General features: G+C 62.7%; 1 protein-coding gene across 2 annotated transcripts in view; it reads right to left on the reverse strand.

Moving 5' to 3' along the window:
- Positions 1–18,334, reverse strand: part of NBEAL2 (neurobeachin like 2) — a 30,044-nt gene that overhangs the window by 1,363 nt on the left and 10,347 nt on the right. The window contains exons 7-52 of one of the 2 annotated variants that reach the window (XM_068982512.1): positions 17,141–17,226; positions 16,766–17,048; positions 16,506–16,612; positions 15,939–16,019; positions 14,469–14,552; positions 13,968–14,066; positions 13,067–13,674; positions 12,852–12,984; positions 12,653–12,772; positions 12,132–12,453; positions 11,832–11,914; positions 11,636–11,728; positions 11,273–11,447; positions 11,014–11,147; positions 10,499–10,658; positions 10,188–10,290; positions 9,863–10,016; positions 9,593–9,751; positions 9,260–9,419; positions 9,000–9,085; positions 8,323–8,829; positions 7,513–7,691; positions 7,273–7,432; positions 6,903–7,040; positions 6,457–6,813; positions 6,221–6,370; positions 5,953–6,110; positions 5,680–5,804; positions 5,458–5,593; positions 4,814–4,974; positions 4,396–4,712; positions 4,200–4,295; positions 3,708–3,832; positions 3,485–3,625; positions 3,187–3,317; positions 2,978–3,087; positions 2,763–2,880; positions 2,548–2,645; positions 2,361–2,477; positions 1,699–1,788; positions 1,513–1,622; positions 1,226–1,398; positions 991–1,085; positions 633–749; positions 379–537; positions 154–302 (exon numbers count right to left, since the gene is read on the reverse strand). In XM_068982512.1, the coding sequence (XP_068838613.1) occupies positions 154–302; positions 379–537; positions 633–749; positions 991–1,085; positions 1,226–1,398; positions 1,513–1,622; positions 1,699–1,788; positions 2,361–2,477; positions 2,548–2,645; positions 2,763–2,880; positions 2,978–3,087; positions 3,187–3,317; positions 3,485–3,625; positions 3,708–3,832; positions 4,200–4,295; positions 4,396–4,712; positions 4,814–4,974; positions 5,458–5,593; positions 5,680–5,804; positions 5,953–6,110; positions 6,221–6,370; positions 6,457–6,813; positions 6,903–7,040; positions 7,273–7,432; positions 7,513–7,691; positions 8,323–8,829; positions 9,000–9,085; positions 9,260–9,419; positions 9,593–9,751; positions 9,863–10,016; positions 10,188–10,290; positions 10,499–10,658; positions 11,014–11,147; positions 11,273–11,447; positions 11,636–11,728; positions 11,832–11,914; positions 12,132–12,453; positions 12,653–12,772; positions 12,852–12,984; positions 13,067–13,674; positions 13,968–14,066; positions 14,469–14,552; positions 15,939–16,019; positions 16,506–16,612; positions 16,766–17,048; positions 17,141–17,226 (7,447 nt within the window). The remainder of the gene's footprint in view (positions 1–153; positions 303–378; positions 538–632; positions 750–990; positions 1,086–1,225; positions 1,399–1,512; positions 1,623–1,698; positions 1,789–2,360; positions 2,478–2,547; positions 2,646–2,762; positions 2,881–2,977; positions 3,088–3,186; positions 3,318–3,484; positions 3,626–3,707; positions 3,833–4,199; positions 4,296–4,395; positions 4,713–4,813; positions 4,975–5,457; positions 5,594–5,679; positions 5,805–5,952; positions 6,111–6,220; positions 6,371–6,456; positions 6,814–6,902; positions 7,041–7,272; positions 7,433–7,512; positions 7,692–8,322; positions 8,830–8,999; positions 9,086–9,259; positions 9,420–9,592; positions 9,752–9,862; positions 10,017–10,187; positions 10,291–10,498; positions 10,659–11,013; positions 11,148–11,272; positions 11,448–11,635; positions 11,729–11,831; positions 11,915–12,131; positions 12,454–12,652; positions 12,773–12,851; positions 12,985–13,066; positions 13,675–13,967; positions 14,067–14,468; positions 14,553–15,938; positions 16,020–16,505; positions 16,613–16,765; positions 17,049–17,140; positions 17,227–18,334) is intronic. The other variant, XM_068982514.1, reaches the window with a different exon arrangement.

An 18,334-nucleotide genomic window follows, 5' to 3' on the forward strand; every position in this document is an offset into this window, starting at 1 on the left:
GATGGACATGAGTCTGAGTAAGCTCTTGGAGTTGGTGATGGACAGGGAGGCCTGGCGTGCTGCAGTCCATGGGGTTGCAAAGAGTCAGACATGACTGAGCGACTAAACTGAACTGAACTGAGGGATCACAAACCCATAAACAGTGAGGCTCACTTGTTCAAGTGGAGGATGTGCAGGGCACACTGGGCCGTGCCCAGCAGAACAAAGTCCTCTGTCACCGCGAGGGCTGTGGGCTGCTCCACCAAGGGCAGTGAAGCCCGCAACCGCCCATTCACTGAGTACAGGTGCAAGGAGTAGGTGACCTGGAGGAAGCAGGACGTGTTAGCAAGGACAGAATCCCAACTACCCCTATCTTGGCTGGACGCCCCTTTCCCATACCTGAGCCCCCAGACGCTCCCGCGCTGAGCTCTGCACCACAATCTGGCCCTCAGACCCCAGCACCAGGTGGGACACAGGTCCAGGCAACGTGCTTCCCGGAGGGCTAAGTGTGGCCACAAACTGGCCACGGCGTACGGTGTGGATGATCACAGTTCCATCCTGCAGGAAGGTGGCTTAGGGTGCTGGGCACAGGCATCTGGTTCCAGGGGCACGGCCCAGCAAACAGCCTCCCCTGGGCACAGGCAGACACACACCTCAGATCCGGACACCGCCATGTCAAGTTCAGTGCTGATGGCCACACAGCTCACGGCAGCCTCATGCCCATATAGGACCTGCACGGGCTTTGATGCCAGCCCCACCGAGAGACCACTCTGTGGGGAACACCGGGGCTGGCTCAGGACTGGGGCACACCACCACCTTGGCCCCAGAGTGAGAAAGCTAAAAGCTCAGAAAAGTGAAGGTCTGGTCCAAAGTCAGACTGTTGGAGCCCCAGACTTGCTCACAGTAGCAGTAGGAAGGGGAAGAGAGCAGGGTAGGACTGGAGGCCCACTGGAGGGGCAGATGGGCCGCAGATCTGGACCAAGGGGGCCCACGGGGCTGCCACCAGCACACCTGCTGCATGAGCCGCCACACCATGCATGTGGTGTCTCGGGAGCCTGAGATGAGGTAGATGCCGCAGGTGTCCAGCGCAAGGCAGGTTACTATATCTGCAAGGGAGAGGGGAGGAGACAGGACGGGGAAGAGGGAGGCGAGGGGAGAAGAGGGAAAATAGAGCAGTTACCCCTCCCTGGCCAGCTCCGGAGCCCTGCTCTTACCCGCACACCCTGAGCTCTCAGGCAGCACATACCAAGGTGGCAGCGGAGCTGGCTGAGCAGCCTGCCCCGGGGCAGCGCAGTCACTCGCAGGCTGCCATCCCAGTGGCCACCACTGAACAGCAGCTTTCCGTCCGGGGCCACTGCCAGGGCTTGCCCACTCACACCACCGCCTGGAGCCCACGGGCCGCTCAGCAGTCGCTGCATCCTGACGCAGTGAGGAGGAGCACAGGTGAGGCCAGGATACACAGAAGACCCTCGCCTTCAGAGACCTTGGCCAGAGCACTTAGAGCCCACCCTAGCCCACAACCCTCTGTCCTACTTGGGGTTGCCCATGGTGGGGTCTTTGCTGAAGCTGAAGTAGTTGCTTATGTTTCGGTCATAGGGTAGCCAGCTGTGGGTCCCCAGCAGCCCATTGGCACTCACGGTCACCTGGGTGAGAGGACAGAGGTGGGTTGGGGCAGAGTCGGGGGTGGAGCTGAGGTGTGGCCCAGCCCGGTGCACTTACCAACAGGTCTGCGGAGCCCTGGGTGATGAAGGAGTGAGGTTGCCGGTGGGGAACCAAGGCCAGCACCAGGGGCACGCCATCGCTGATGACCTGCAGGGGCAGGGGGGGACTAGCTACCCGAGCAGCCGGCTAGAGCCCCCACCATGCTACCTGCCTCTTGGCCCTCAGCCCCAGGGCATCATGTTATAGGCAGAGGTCACTCTGAGAGATATGCAGAGACCAGTGGGCCTTCAGGGCATCTCAGGAAGTGAGAAACCAGATGGACAAGGAAAATCCTTCAAGCTTGGTATCAACCTTGGTCATCCCACCCCACGACTCCAAATCTCCAAGTCGGCTAGCACGAGGAGAGGAGAGCCTGAACACCTTGGAGCTGGGGGCCTTTTGGGATGCAGGCAGGAAGGTGAGGAGAGTATTGAGGCCGGACTCTCCTTCTGTTCTCCCTAAAGATGACCAGGTGAGTCAACCTGGCCTAACCCTCCCTCCTGAAGACGGCAAACTCAATGATGTTTACCTTGTATTTCCTCTGGTGTTTACCTCTTATTTCTAAGATGTCTTAATATCAGGGACTTTGATTTAGGTTTTTCATCTCCAAGAGATTGGCAAGGACAGTGGAATTAAATGAACTTCGCCAGGTAGGAAGTTGAGACCCTGCCTCCTCTCACCTCTGCAAAGAAGGCCTTCAGCTGGCCCAGGTGCTGGAAGATGCTAGGTGAGTTAGTGTCCAGACGTGCAAGGCGCTGGGCTGCTTCCTCAACAGAAAGCCGAGCCGGATGGGGTTCCTGTGGGCAAGGAACCATTCAGTACCGCGGCCAGGGCCTCCCTGACCACGGTCTTCCCGGCCGGCCTTACCTTCAGCAGCTGACAGGGCGTCTGCCCAAAGTTGCTAATGATGCCCTCCAGTGCCTTCCGCTCCCTTTCGTCTGCCACCTGGTCCAGGTCCACAGCCCCTGAGCATCGGCAGGTGGTGGGGGGTGGCGGGGGGGGCAGTCAGGACTCCGTCTGTGCCCCCTGCACACCCCCTCCTCTGCACCCCAACCCCCACCGGGGTCCAGGGCACCGCCCACCCTCATAAGTGCAGTAATAGAAGACATTGAGGGCCTCCTCTGCAGCTGGCCCCCGCTGCTTGTAGCCAAAGATGAGGTCGATCCACTCGTGCAGGTGGGCGGACACATACTCTGACTCCTGGGGGCAGGGAGGTGGCTGTCAGTCCAGGAACGGTGGACCCTCCGCCTCGGCCCTCCCCTCTGGTCACCCGCCGGTATGTGTGCGCACATCTCACCAGCGCCCGGCGGTGCTGCTGGATGAAGTCCTCAGGAGAGCTAGCCCAAGGGGGCAGCACCACATCGCCCACCTTCTCGTTGGTCAGCTGGAGGCAGCCCAGGTCAAAGCCTGGCACAGAAGGCTGGGTCAGCTGTCTCGCTGTGCCTTCTTCACCGGCTCCTCGGCCACCCTCCATCTTCACGCCTCCCGCCCCCACCCAGTGCCTACCGTTCTGGTTCTCCAGGAAATCGGGGAAGTAGAAGAACTCTGGGATGAGCTCCTTCACATCAGCAGGGCTCTCCAGGCGGGCCTGCCAGGCTGCTGCCACTGAGTGGAACTGCCGGTCCGAGCAGTCGAAGCTGGGGAGGGGCATGGGCCAAAGTGAGGCGGTGAGAAGGGAGACAGGGAAGGAAAAGGTGCAGCCCTGGGCAAGCAAGGAGCCAGCCTGTCCAGGATGCCTGGAAGACCCACCCTTCCCTCGTCCACCCTGCCTGCCGCCCCACACTATCTGCCTGCCCCTTCACACCGGCCACTCTGCAGCTGGACGTGCAGGGAAGTGAAGGGCTCCACGCGGATGAGGTAGTGCATCACGCCCGCCGCATTGGAATAGTGGGTGCCATAATGGAACTTGTCGATGGTGCCCGCTGGGTCCTCGAAGCTCTCATACCTAGGGCCACGGTTGGAGGGAATCAGCGGAAGCCCTCCCCGGTCCACTCCAACCCCAAGCCCAGCCTTGCTCACGCGCTCACTTCTCCTTCACAAGCTGGGCGTGCCTGGGGTTCACCACACCAATGGGCTTGGACAGGTCCCGGAAGACGGCTGGGTTGCTGAGGTCCAAGGTTGGGGACACGTAGTCCTGTAGGATCCAGGGGAACTGGCCGCCCACCCGGGCAGGAGCCACATGAGGGTTCTGATGGCCTATATGGCCAGCCTGCCCTGCCCGCACCCTCACCCTCAGGAAGATAGGTGGGGGTGCACCATGGGGAGGGGCTTCAGGGGAGCAGGAGGGACTGTCTGAGACAGGATTTCCTTCCAAGAACAGAGGCCAGGAGGGGAAGGGAGTGGGGCTGGGTGTGCGTGGGGGCAGCAGGGCATGGGGAACTGAGCCGGGAACAAAGGCCAGGCCTCAGGCAGCACCTGCCCAGGACTGAGCTCAGGGCTTGGCCCGCTATCAGTACCCACACTTGGGTGGACCAGGGCTGGTGGAGCAGAGGGTGGGTAGAGGGGGAGCAGGCCCTCACCACAGGGTACTGAGACAAGTCGTTGTAGGTCCGCCCCGCAATGGTGTTGAGCTGCATCAGGTACTCGAAGTTGGAGATCTCTCGCTGCACCCATTTCTGGGAGGGCAAGGATACGAGGTGAGCCGGTGGGCTGCCAACACTCTCCCCAGTGGCGGGGCTCTGACCTCACCCGACCCCCACCCTCCAGGGCTCTCACCTGCGTAAGACCTGAGGCACGCAGCATCTCCTGGGGGGAGCGGCTACTTAGGTAGCCTTGGGTAGGGGGTCGCAGACGCAGGAGCCAGGAGTACACCTGGTTCCGCACCTGGGTGTGGGGTGGAATGAGGGAGGGCTGGGGCCTGGGCGCCTGGGAAGGGGATGAGGCTGCAGCCCCGCCCGTCTTGCATGGGAAGTTGAGGAAGTAGTTGGCCTGATCAATGAAGAAGAGCTCGAGAGCTGAGCGGCGCAGGTTGAAACGCCGCAGGTGGACCTCGCGCAGCTGGGCCAGTGGGCGCCGGAAGTCATGGCCGATGCCTGTGGGGATGGACAGCGGGTGCTGGAGCCACCCATCCCAGCCCCACAAGACCCCAGCCCCCATCCCTGCCGGCCCTCCAGCCTGCTCCAGCAGAACACACCCTCCTCAGTTTCGACCCGCTCGGCACTGCCATCGTAGAAATACACGTGCTGGGTGGTGACCTCCAGCAGCCCTGGGACCACAGCCACCACGGTGACCAGTTGGCACTCAGCTGACAGCACCAGATTCTCATGCTGCTCATCCAGGTCTGCGGCCTCCAACCTGGGGGCCAGCACCCACTTTAGGCACTAGGCTCTGGGACCCCCATTCCCAACCAACCCAAGGACCACACTCTCAAAGTACCACCAAGTCAGGAGGCACACTGCTCATGAACCCATAGGAGAAAGAGCTGCCCATGGTCCAGACTGGCCCCAGTCCCCATCCTGAAACCTGGGCTTCTGAAGTTCCTGCCAGGACACCAACCCGTCCCCAGCTTCCTCTCACTCAGCACCCACCCACTCCCATGGGTACACATCCTGGTCTGGTTTCTCAGTCCTACTCTGGGAAGCCTGGCTATCAAACAGGAACTCTCCGTCCTCTTACAGATCTGCCTAACCCTCCCATCTGATTTTGGACCGTCCCTTCAGGGTGGTTAGCCCTACAGCAGGAAGGCAAGTACACTGAGGAGTCAATCCCTCTGCCACTGGCAAGAACACATTAGACAGAGCCCCTTGCCCTGGGCAGCTCTTTCCCAGCCCCACTCACGGGGTCTCCAGTGCAGCCAGCTCGTCCTCGCCCAGCTGGTCTTCCTGCAGCTCCTCAGGTAGGCTGCTGACTTTGGCCTCTTTGGTCACAGCGAGAGGCAGTGAGGCCTCCTCAGCGGGTGTCAGGGGGGCCTCACCTGCAATGGGCCCAAGGGTGCTCAACCAGAGCTGGACAAGACAGGGCTATGAGGTTGGGTGGACTCAGCTCGGCACACCCTCTCACCCAGGTTGTCGCGTAGGGCACTGGCCTCCAGGTGAGGGTTGAAGTGATGGTTGGGCACCAGCTTCAGACGCATGCGCGAGTAGGTCTCAGCACTGGAGAGCTTCCAGTGGGGGGTGGGCGGATCCCTACAGATATGACCCCACTTACGGTCACGGGTGGGAGGCAGAGGTTTGCAGACCCCTCTGCCTTCCTCCCAGGCTTTGCCTCAGACACTCTCCTGGCCCAACCCTCCCAAGCCCCACCCCACCAGACTCCGCCCCGAGCCCCGCCCACCTCAGGGCCCAGGCCCCGCAGGGGCTGGCTAGCTGGCGCCACTGCGCCCCCCAGTGCAGCAGGGCTGTGGAGTGTTGCGCTGCCTGCTGCTTCAGCGCCGCCGCGTATCGCAGCCCCTCGAAGCGCGCCCGCCTCTGCACAGGGTCCAGCACCAGCTCCTGCGGGATGCGGGTGGAGGAACAGGTGAGGCCCACTGGGTGCTTCCGGCTCCTCTCTCTCCTCTCAGTCCCAGCAGCCATCCTCTGGGCCCCCAGGGCAGGTTGCACACCTGGAAGGCCCGACGGCTGTGCGCGCGCTCCCGCTGGCGCCGTTGCCCACTGCTCATGAGCATGTCGTAGCAGGCGTTCCAGAAGCCCGACATGAGGTCGTGGCTCTTAGCGTAGGTGTCCATTTCGAACTGCGACATGGTGGGCTGCACCTGGAGGACCGGACAGGGAGAAGAGACTGCGCTCGATGTAGGCCCCCAGCCCCCACTTCTTTGCCCGTTCCCCTGGCCCCAGGCACCTGCTTGTCAATGAAGTGACGCCATTCGGGGGTGGCACAGAAGGCCTGGAAGTCCTCGAAGAAGGTGGGGCTCCCGTTGGTGGGCGGCAGGGAAGGCAGTCCCCACTGTAGCCCCAGGGGGCCGTAGGCGCGGTCCAGCAGCGTGCGCACCAGCGGCACCAGCCATGAGCAGCGCTCTGCAGCAGCAGCGGAGGCTGGGGGCTCCCCGTTCTCGGTGGGGGTCTCTGATGGGGAGGTGTTCAGCGCCCGCGCCAGCGCCGCCTCCAGCTTGGAGAGCACGTAGCAAGCCTCCTCTCGGCGCATGGGCACCGCGGTCTGCAGCAGCGCGTGCAGCTTCACGTAGGCTTGGGCATGCAGCTGCGGACGGACGAGTGGGGGTGTCACCAGCTACTCCCCGAGCTCTAGACCTGCTGTGCACCCTTCCCCCACAGCCGCCCTGTGCTCACCTGCGGGTCCTCCAGCAGGATGTAGCCGAGCACCAGGCGCAGGCCAATCTGCGCCATCTCTCGGAGGTCCGCTGTGCCGTTGGCCAGGTGTGGCCAGGCTCCCAGGCGATCCAGCAGGCTACACACTCCTTCGAAGAGCTGCCGCACACCATATATTCCAGATGGCCATCACCAGATGAGGCCAGAAGCCCGTGAGGAGAGAGGGAGGTAAGGTTTGGGCTGGGGGCCAGAGAGTGCACATACAGATAGACCTGTGCTCACAGATACCAGAGCTGAGGTCCCCATGACTGCACATGTGTACTCAGCCACTTTGCAGACCAGGAGCCCTCAGGGCATGTGAACACAGTGCTCCTGCCCTGAGCTGCCATACCTTCTCACTCCACAGCTCCTGGTTACCATGGCCCTCGGCGCACAGGAAGTCCTGCAGCAGACGCAGCAGCCAAAGCGCCTGCTGGGTGAGGCTGGCCAGGACCCCAGTGGGGGCCTCTTTGATGTCAGTCAGGGCTGACTCCAGCATCATCTCCAGGAGGCTGGAGGGAAATGAGGTACTCTGGTATCTACCTGACTGCCTTCTGGGCCCCCAGGCTTCCCCACGGCCCTGCTCCCTCACCTGCGCTTGATGCAGTCTGGTGGGCGCACCAGCGTGGCTGAGGCCCCCAGCTGGGTAAGCACGGAGAAGACCTGGCCACGCTCCCGCCAGGCGGCCTCGTCACTGCCATCCACACCCCGCCACGTCACCGAGAACAGCACGTTGGTGAGCAGGTTACAAAGCTCCTCCTCACAGGTTTGCTGTGGACACAGGGGGCGTGTGGAGTGCAGGCTGGGGAGGGAGGGAATCACTGCCCCACCACCCTCCCTGTTCAACACCTCCACCCACCCACTAGTAGGCATAGCAGGAGGCCGAGCCTTTGGCCAACAGCCCAGCCAGTGTGCTGCTGAGGGCCTAGACAGACAGTGTGGGACCCGACCACCACCTGAGTTCTGGGGAGGATCCTGGAGTTCCAGGACTCCTAAGAGGAGATGAGGCAGTTCGCATGGTTACCTCACAGGCCCCAAGGACCATCCCGGAACCCTCTGGAAGAATGGTGTTGAATAAGCAAAGGCCCCTCCCCAGATCCAGAAAGCACAAGGCAGGACTCTTAGAGCCGTGCTGCTCATCGGCCCTGAAAAGCCCATGGCCCACAGGCTCTCAAGGGCCTTCTAAAGCCTGGCAAGTGCCCCCAACTGTCTCAGCACGACTTGCCCTGCTCTGGAATATCTGCCACCCCTGAGAGAACACACTGCAGAGGAAAGTTATGAGGGGGCAGCACTGGACCCAACTGGCTGCCACAGCCCTGATGTCAAACAGTACCACACCTCTGGAAAAGCTCCACTGGCTGCCCTGGGTCCCCGAGGAGCCCTACCTCAGGGCCTGCCTCACCTGAGGGTTGCTGGTATTGGAGGTGTCATCCCCACTGATGGTGGGCTCTGGCAGGCTGCCGTCCTCCAGCACATTGGAGAGACTGGAGCTGTGGCGGCCCTGGGCCATAGGGAAGGGCCGGGGTCCATCGAGCGGGGACGGTGTGCCAGGCTGGCTGGCCGGAGTGACAGTCCCGCTGCCGCTGCCACCACCGGCAGTATTCCCTGAGCTCACACTGGCCCGCTCCAGGCCCAGCTCAAAGTGGGTGGCGAACGGGGAGAGGGCGTGGTAAAAGGCGTCAGGGTCAGGGGCCTCTGGGGGCAGGAAGACGTCCGAAGGTTCAGGAGACTCAGTGGGTGGCTTGTGTGAGGCTGGCTCTGGGGAGGTGGGTGGCTCAGGGGTAAAGGGCAGGGGACTGCCGGCTGTGACAGCTTCCAGGACAAACAGCCGGGTCAGCACATCCTGCCAGCCGGCCTGGCGGGCCAGCAGCCGCACTATGTCTGGCTGTCCATAGATGAGGTGGAAGAGCTGTCGGGCCAGGGCACAGGAAGTGAGGGACTCACTCAACAGCCTGTCCCAACCCCTCCTCAGGGGGTCTTTGCACAGGAGGCCTGCAGAGACCCCTCATCCCAGGCAGGCAAAGCCCTCAGGGTGGAACCCATCCCACACCCCCAACAAAGCTTTCATTTTCCACTTACCTGACGACAAATTTCTAGGCGGACGCTGAGGTCGGCCTGGAGGGACAGCTGCACCACAGCCAACAGATCAGAGAGGTTCAGGCAGTCTGGGAAGATGGTCAGAAAAGGCCTGAGGGACTGACCCCAGAGGGGGACTGTGCCCTGCTGCTGGCTCAGCCTCGGCTCTTGGACCAACACCTTCCCAATTCCCACCTGCCCTGTCTCCTGGATCCATGTCATCCCTCTACCTGGCCTGCCTCTTGGCCCCACCCAGGTTGTACCTGCCCCCAGGAACAGCTTGTAGAGGCCCTGGCAGAGCTGGGGGGAAACGGCACCCTCTGGCAGGCAGGCAACGAGACCCTGGAGACCACACTCTCGCAGCCGGAGCCGCTGACGGCTGCGCTCAGGTAAGCGCTCATTCTGTTGCAGTCTGCGTAGGATCTGTGTGGGGGTCATCAAGGGGAAGGAGGGTAAGCCACCACACAGGGGTGGGGCTCCAAGAGAGGCCTGCAAAGACAGCTCTACCCACTAGCCCGGGGCCTTCTGCCCCTCCCTCGACTCAGGCAGGGGCCCCAGTGAATGAGAATGCAGGGTTCGGGAGGAGCTAGATGTACCTTGCAGACTCGGTCGGGCAGCAAGGGCATGGGCCTCGGCCTCACCAGCAGTGCCAGCAGCACCTCAAGGTTCCCTGGCTCCAGCAGGAAGACAGCCAGAGACTCCTGTGCTGGGGAGCCCTGCAGCAGAGCCAGCAGCAGGTCGAGCGCACCCACCACCTGGGGACACAAAGGCTTACGCTGAGCGCGCCCCACCCCCACCCAAGGCCCGCAACATGGTCCATGCTCCACCCCTCATCCAGGCTTCACCTCTGCCAACCTCCAGCCTACCTGGCCATCATCACCCGAGGCCGCCAGAAAGTTTAGCACCACCTGCAGGTCATCAGCGGTAGAGCTCCGCACCAGAAACTCCCGGGCCAGGCCCAGGAGTGACGTCTGCACTGTGCGCAGGTCGTCGGCGGCTAGGGGGCGCTCGCGCTGCGGACTGGGCAGGTCCCAGCAGAGACGTCACCCAGGGCCAGGGAAACCACCGGGGCACGGAAGGGAGGCGAGAACAAGGAGGGCTGGCAGGTGAGCTGGGGGCTGAACAGACCTGCCCCCAAGGCCGGAGGCTGGAGCATCAGCACCCCAGCCCATCTGCCCCTGCCAGCCTCACCTGTAGTGGACACGCAGGGCATCAAGAATGAACTGGACCCCATACTTCTTCCGCAGCTTCTGTCTGTGCTCACGGACTATGCTAGACACGTACTGGATGTGGCCTGAGCGGGCATCAGCAGAGGGCTCAGCCCACCAGGCTGAGCTGGGTCCCTTCCATCCTCCAGGACAGGGCCATGCCACTGCCAGACCCCTCACCCCAACCAGGGGAGGGTCATCGTCCTCTCAGATCAGCTACAGGGCTATAACCTCTGAGAACGTCCACTGCCACCCTGGCTGACGGCATCCCCTCACCCAAGTCGGCACACCTACCCAGGCGCACAGCGAAGTCGCTGAGGGTCCAGAGGTGAAAGTTGAAGAGCAAATGCTGGTAGAGCAGGTACAGGAGGGGCCCACTGCCCTCGGCTGCCACCTGCTCCATCAGCAGCTGGGCAGACATGAGCACATTCATGTCCATGGCCCAGCTGGGGACCTGGGTGGGGGCAGGAGCTGGGGTGAGATGTCAGGCCCTGTTCACCCGCTGTCAGGCCTCCCAGTTTCCACCCTGCCCTGCGCAGGTAGATGGACACAAACATCCTGCCTGCCCCAAACCCTCTGGGGGCTCCCTGCCCTCTGAAGTACAATCTCCCAGCCTCCTGTGTGAGTGTCCTGCCCTAGCCTGTGCTGGTACTTCCCCAGACCCTCTCGGCCCAACCCTGCCCCTCCTTTCAAATGCCACCTCTCCCAGGAGGCCCTCCCTGACTGATGCCATCAGGCACCCCGGCTTTGTCCCTCCAACCAACAGCCCCTTGGTCAAATGAGGCCCCGCCTGCCCCAGCAGGCCTCACCTTGCGCAGGAGGGCCCCAATGATGGCAGGGCCCTGGCAATGCACCAGGCTCTCCTGATTCACGGGGTGGCCCTGCAGGAAGTTCCGCAGCATCAGTAGAAAGGCAGCCACTGCATTCTTCTCCATTCGCTTCTCTGCCGCCACCAGGAAGGGGACAGGTGTGCGTCAAAGGCCTGTCGGGCTGTGAGACCTCAAGCACTCCAGCCCCCTGCCAGGCCAAGGTCTTCTCTCACCAACACAGGCACCAGGGACACTTTACCTGAGGACTTGCCCAGTGGGAGAAGCAGGCCCTGGACATTGTGGCCAGAGGTCAGTTCGGGCCCCACAAGGTCGTGTGTTTCTGCTGGACCTGCCTCGGCTTCCTGGGGTTGTGCAGCCACTCGCTCCAGCAAGGGCAGCAGGGCACCCATGCCTCCCACACAGTTCACAACATCCTGTGGGCAGGGGGCCTCCGTGAGGGCAGCACCCCATCATCTCCTGCCCCCTCCACCCGAGCAGACCCTCCAACCTGGAATCCTGGGTCTCCTTAGGACCTCCCAGGGCACAGAGCCACTCCAGCCCACCCTGCACACAAGTTGCAGTGCTCATACTTCCTACACACACTGTCCACATGGGCACACACCTTCACGTCCCAGGTTTCCACTCTGTGGCCCGTAAGCCGGCCATCCAACCCATGGCCAGGGGACAGGTCCAAGCAGATGTTGTTCTTACAGGCCTGGGAACAGGGGGTGAGCAAGGCTCAGTGTGGGGCAGGGGGAGGCAGGAGATAGAGGGCAGGAGCCAGGGGGAGATTGAGCCAACTGCCCAGCCCCCCATACCTGAGGTGAGTAATGGAGGAGCAGTTTGGCGCCAAGTTCATGCAGTTCACCCTCAGGCTTGAAGGGTGCTGTCTCATTGGGCCCTGGAGGTGGGCAGGGGGCTTCAGACCTGGTTGGGCTTGCAGCCAGACCCCACCCAGAGCCTGCCTCTTCTCTGCCTGATCAGAGGACAGACCCTTGGGGATACCTACTCCCCACTGGAGCCCTTCTTTCAGGCCTGGACACTTTGTGAGACCCAACCTCTTGGGTCCTGGGAACAGGGGTTGGGCTGGGGCAGGGCGTGGGGAGCACGCTGCATACCCAGGGCGCATAGGACGCGCAGGGCGGCCGCCTGCAGGGCTTCATGGAAGATGGCCACAGCCCCCAGCTCGCCCTCCAGGGAGGTGGGGCTGCCCCACCGAGTGTCCTGCGTGCCGGCAAGGGTGGAGCTGATGCTGCCCTCCTGCAGGGGGGCCACCAGCCCGGACCCCCAGCCAAGCCCTGTGGTGGCCGGGACTGACTGGGAGCGGGTGAGTGAGGGGTGAGTGTGAGCCAGGGCGGCGGGGCCCAGTGGCGCAGGCAGCCCCGTGGTGGTGGTCGTTGTGCGGTGCCCAGCAGACCCGATACAGCAGGACGAGAAAGGCTGTGGGGGCCAGGGTTGGGGGTCAGTTGGTCAGGTCATGTTACAGCCTGGGGTTCCACCTTCCTCAGGGACCCCCAAGGCTGCACAGACCCCAGAGGCTGAGGCCTGTGGGGTTGGGGGAGGGAAACAGGGGCTCCAGGGCCCACCCTGTCCAAGGCCCCCCAGCTACCCAAACCTCCCCAAACCCCACCTAGCACACCTCACTAAGGGAAGGGCAGCGAAGGGGTGCCATCTTGACCAGATGGCCGTCTTTGTAGACATGGACCAGGTTCTGGCTGAAGGGCCGGCGCCCGGGCACATGGACTATGGCCACACAGTGCTACAACAGAAGTCACGAGATCAGGTGAGGCCCTGGTGCCCCCTGCACCTCCCCGGGCCACGTGAGGATGGAGGCTCACCCAGGAAGAGTCGGCAAAGGACACTTCAGGCAAGCTCATGGTCAAGTATTCCTTCCGGGTGCACACAGCCACCACCAGGGTCCCAGCCGCCGTGAAGAAGGCTTCAAACCCCGAGCCGCTGCTGGTGAAGAAGCTGAGGGCCAGCCAAGCCAGTTAAGCCTGCTGGTTCTCCCGCTCACCCTGGCAGTGTGCCCTGACCCCTGGCAGTCACCTACCTGTACAGCTGCTTCCGCTGGAGCGGCCGGGTGGGGGTGGGGGCGGGGGCAGGCGCTCCAGCCGTGGGGTGCAGACAGAGCCAGGCATGGAAGGTGAAACCAGGGCCTGGCCAGCGCTGCACAGGGGGGACCATGATGCCCGCCATGCTGGGTGTTAGGTCAAAGTAGCGTAGGGCTCGTGCTGGGCCCTGGTGCCGGGCCATACCAGAGAGCGCACGGATGATGGCACCTGCGTGGCGGGCCTGCCCAGCCTCTGCTCCGCCTGGCCCCAAGTCCAACCCTGGTGGCGGGCGAAGCAAGCGACGCAGCTCCGAGGGCCTTAGCGACACGTGGCCCAGTGCTTGCAGCAGTGCCAACAACTGTTCCTGGCAGCGGGCCCCCAGGGCTACCCCCTCGCTGAGCGTCTCCAGAAGGCAGCCCACCAGACCGGCCTGCACGCACGTGGCACGGCTGGCAGGGCAGCTGTCACAGAGCCACCAGAGGCGCTGTGCTAGGAAGAGCCGCAGCTCGGCCGTGGGCAGGGTCGGCAGCCACCTCATCAGCACCAGCACCGGCTGCTCGTTGCGGATCGGTGGTGGGGGACACATGCTGTGGTCACCCTCCACAGCCTGTTGGGGGAGAGGATGGGCTAGCCCCCAGGCAGCTGCCATGGGACAGGCCACCCTCGCAACAGTGGGACTGCGTGCATCGTCCTAGGACTTGCTAACAAGCAATAGCTTCTGGACCCCATGCAGCTTGGAATCCTCGCCCGTGACCCTGACACACAGGGTCAGGACACAGGTCACACTGTGTACGGGCCACAGTCAGCATGGTCCCCCAAAGCGGAGAGCTCATTTCCATGCTTGCCCTGACTCAGTCCTGGCTGCCCATGGGGGCCCTGACCCCCAGCCCCTGCCCTCACCATGTTGAGCAGCTCTTGCAACAGCCGATGGGTGGGGGGGCCGTGGCTCTGCAGGACCTCGTGCAGGTGAGGGTAGCCAATGCGCTCCTTAAACACCTCCTGTGCCAGGACGGGTGGGAAAGGTGTGAGCACGGATGTGGGCCCCAGGGCACGCTCACAACCCATGGGAAGCTTGGAGGAGGTTCAGGGCTCCCTCACCCAGCTCTGACTCTGGGTCATGGTGATAGTAGGGGCAGGGACCCATGGCAGGACTGGGGGGAACGGCTCTGCCTCGGAGGGCTACAGATGGTGGTCGGCCACAAGCATCCGTTCCCCTCCAGCCAAGACACCCAGCTCCCAGGACTAATGACGAATGACCATACCTGCCCCATGGGCTGATCTGTACCCCAGAGGGCAGGATGGCTACCTCCCCAGCTCACTTGCTCTGACAGCCATCAGCCAGACCCACTCTATTTAACCCCACCCCATGACCCTACTGCAGCGCGACGGCAGCATCCTCACCTTGGCGGAGGGGGAGCCACTCATGATGCAGGTCAGCACTCTGACCACGTGGACCGCAATGGCGTCTGTGTCCTGGTCCAGTACCTTGGGGTGAGGAGGGGCAGTCAGGAGAGGCAGGTGCCAGGATGTCACTACAGGGGCAGCACCCAGGCCAGTAGCTGAGTGGGCTTGGGGGCCCCAAGAGGGTGGCACCCTTACATGGACACCAGCGTGTCTACCTTTGCCCAAACTACTGTGACCTTCACCCTGACCTTAGGGCCCCCTCTGAACAGCTTGGCAAGACCCACTCTGATAGAGAGGCCGGAAGAAGCCGAGCCTGGGAAGATCACCAGTGAACACTTTTGCCGCAGCCCTCTGCCCATCACTGTCTGGTGGGTTCATAGGCCTCGGTCTCCACCCATCCCCACCCAAGCTAGACACACGTGCAGGCAGGCTGGCAAGTGCCCCATCACCCATGATGATTGACAGGGAGTTCGGGGATTTAGGGACAATCAATCACAGGATGTTAGAACCAAAAGAACCTTCGAGACCTTCAAGTCCTACCCTGCCCCTTTCCCCTAGATCCAGGTGGGGACAGAGGCTCAGCCTGGACAGACCCAACAGCCCAAGGCATGTTACTCCTTCACCCTGCCCTACTGAGGCGGTGAGGGTCAGGAGGACTTGTGTGTCAGCAGGTGCTAGACTGTATTTCAGCTCCACGGGGCCCTTGGCCCCAGCTCTGCTCGACTCCCTAGGGGATCTCAGGCCATCTTTTTCCCCTCTCCAGGCTTCAGATTCCTCATCTGTAAAAAGCAGGGGTCTCACCAGCCTCGCCTGCTTTGTAGAGGAATGGACCTGCAGGTTCTCAGAAAACAGCCAAGTGCAATAGACACATGGGGCTGCTTCATGAGGCCAGAGCCAGGGTGGGGCTCCAGACATGGGGGCCCAGGTATTGAGCCACAGAGGGGGTACCCCATGAAGAGCCCCCAACCAACACCCTACAGCCTCCTGGAGCCCACAGGTGAGGTGAGCAGGGGGCACGGCATGAGGTCATGAGGGGATGGGGAACTCCCAGGGACCTGCTTAGGGCAAGTACAAGGATTCAAGCAAAGAAGTGGCCCCATGTGAGGGACCCCCTCTGTGAGTGCCCACAGCCAAATCCCTGAGTATCTGGCCTCCTGTTTCTGCTTTGGTGCAATGGAGGTGGGTGGTTGAGTATCGAAGGTTCCTTCTGGCTCGGCAAAGCCAAACCCCAGTTCCCAGGACTAACACCAGGCAGGGCACAGATCCCTCCTGTGCGGCTCCTTGGGCTGGGGATCTGGAAGGCCGGTGAGAGCACGTGGGGGACCCAGCCCCATCACTAGGCTCCACCAGGCCTCACACAGATCTGCTTGCTCCCCCTGCAAACTGCAGAAAGGCTCAGAGGGAGCCCCAAGGGGTGCATGCCCAGGGACGTGCATGACTGAGGTGGTGTCGGCCTGAGGGTGGTACCTTCTGGACATCGGGCTCAGTCAGTAACCGGGTAGCCAGGTCACTGTCCCCCTCAGGGGGCGCCCGGGCCTGCAGGTACAGCTGTGGGGATGCAGGAGGGCATAAGGTGGAGGGGCAGAGGAGAGAAAAGATGAGGGAAGGGTGGGGTTAGAGCAGGACCTGGGGCGGCTGCCAGGGCTCCCCCCAAAGGCAAGGATGCACCCTGAGCCCCAGGCCAAGTGCCCCCCGGCACGAGAGCAGAGCAGGAAGCTGAGCCACCCACACCTGCCCAGAGGGACAGCGCCAGGGGCAGATGGGTGGGCAGGAGTAGACACTGCATCCAAAACAGCTGAGCTTTCCCTCCTGCCCGACACCTGGGACTGGGGAGAAGGGAAACGGAGGGCCAGGGCAGCTCCCATCCTTCTATGACACCCTCTTCCTATGCGGTCCAGAGCATCCTGACGCCAGGCCCTCCCACTGAAGAGCAAGCCACCCCACCAGCCCCAGCCCATCCAGCCCGTTTGCTCAGCATCCACACGTGGTGCCCCCAGCCTCTGGTTCCAGGCCCCTGACCTGGGCCCCGCCCACCTTGCTGTTCTGGATGAGGCGAATCAGGTGTTCAAAGCAGTTGTTGCTGAGGAAGGTGGCCTGCAGCACTGGCCGGTCCTCGCACGCCAGCATCATGGGGATGGCATCTGTGGAGGGGTCAAGGGTCAGCCCCGCCAAGCCTCTTGCCAGCAGCACCTCTGGTCAGCCTAAAACCTTCCTCCCATGCTGCCCAGGCCGGCCTTTCCGTCACCCTTGGGGCTTCCCCTGCTAATGCCACCTCCCCGAGAGGACATACACACCGAGCATGCTGACCCGCAGGGTGACATGGGCTTCTTCAGGGTCTGGGCTTGGCCCGGCTGGCCAGTCGGTATTAAGGACGCGGAAGTAGCCCTCCAGTAGGGCTCGGAGCTCTGGCCCCCGCGGGGGTGCGCGGCTGGCGTGCAAGACGTGTACGGCACCCACCAGCACCTCCAGGGCCAGCGGCACCAGGCGGGGGTCCTGGGCTGGCCTGTGGCCCCAGCCCCGCACCACACCCAGCAGGCCCTGCACAGAGCCAGCACTCACAGCCTTCTGCCCGTTCTCCTGCAGGTGTGGGCAGAGATGGGGAGTGGGTTCACCCAGCAGAGAGACCCCAAGACAGCCGCTCCCTGGCCCACAGGCTCCTCCCAGCCTACCTTCCCTCCTGCAAGAACAGCTCCGAAGAGGTGGATGAGACGCAGCAGGAGCACAGAAGGCACGCGGTCTGCATCTTGCAGGCTCTCTGGATGGGGGAGGGGGCAAGACAAGGTCAGCAAGCTTGCAGGGCTGTGGGTCCAGGGGCCACACAAGAGGTGGGTGCCCTGGGGTGGCTAGGCCACAGAACAGAGGCTGGGAGATCACGCCTCAGGGAGAAGACTGGTTCTGCGCTCGGAGCCTCTGAAGTGTCGTGACTCTGTGCCAGGGTTTCTCAGGAGGACACAGCCCTTCTTTGGGGAGCTTGTAAGGGGCATGGCCCTGCCCTGAGAGCCTAGCCAGACCCCTGGATCCTTAATCCTGAAAGTGAGGACCCCAGGGTGAGCGCCCCCCATACACACTTCCCCACGGCAACCTAGGGTTTAGTTTCTTAGATGCAAATCTCCTGGTCCCTCTGCGCTGTGACGGTTGGAGCTTGCCGTGAGCAGCTCTGGGGGCCCTCAGTGTCTCAGATGCCCCACACCCCATCCCCCACACCCGCACGGGGACTTCTAGGGGCTTTCACAGCGTCATATCTGGGAGGCCCACCTGGCTCTGCTCCAGCCAAGCTGGACAGGATGCCAGGACATGAACTGAAACCCAGAGAGCAGAAAGGACCAGCTCTGGGTCACATGAGTGTGTGGGGGCTGGGGCCATGCAGGGCTGCCTTGACCGGTGGGATGGGGTGGGAGGCTTCCCTAGGAACAGGACCATGGCTGGAGAGCAGAGAGTGAGGGGGGGCTGGAAAGGAAGGCTGTGGGGAGGAGCAGGATGGGATTCTGAGGGTGTCAGGCCCCCACAGAGGAATTTACAGCACGGAGAACAAAATCCTGCATGCATTAAGAAGAGTACTCAGGCTGTGGAACAGCAGAGCCAGGGAACTCCCCGGGGGCATCTCCCCTCTTGGAGGTGTTGCCCCCACTCCAGACCCAAGCCCGCGGCTCCCTGGGGCAACCCAGAAACACTGAGATATTTTCTAGCCCAATACACCACCACCTTCCCAAGCTGGCCTGCCCCTGTCCAGGCAGCACCCTGCCCTCGTAGTGGCTTAGTGCAAGTCGCTCAGTCATGTGCAACTCTTTGCGATCCCATGGGCTGTAGCCCGCCAGGCTCCTCTGTCCAGGGGATTCTCCAGGCAAGAATACTGGAGTGGGCTG

The sequence above is a fragment of the Capricornis sumatraensis genome, chromosome 10, assembly GCF_032405125.1.
Source record: "Capricornis sumatraensis isolate serow.1 chromosome 10, serow.2, whole genome shotgun sequence".
Taxonomy (NCBI): Eukaryota; Metazoa; Chordata; class Mammalia; order Artiodactyla; family Bovidae; genus Capricornis; species Capricornis sumatraensis.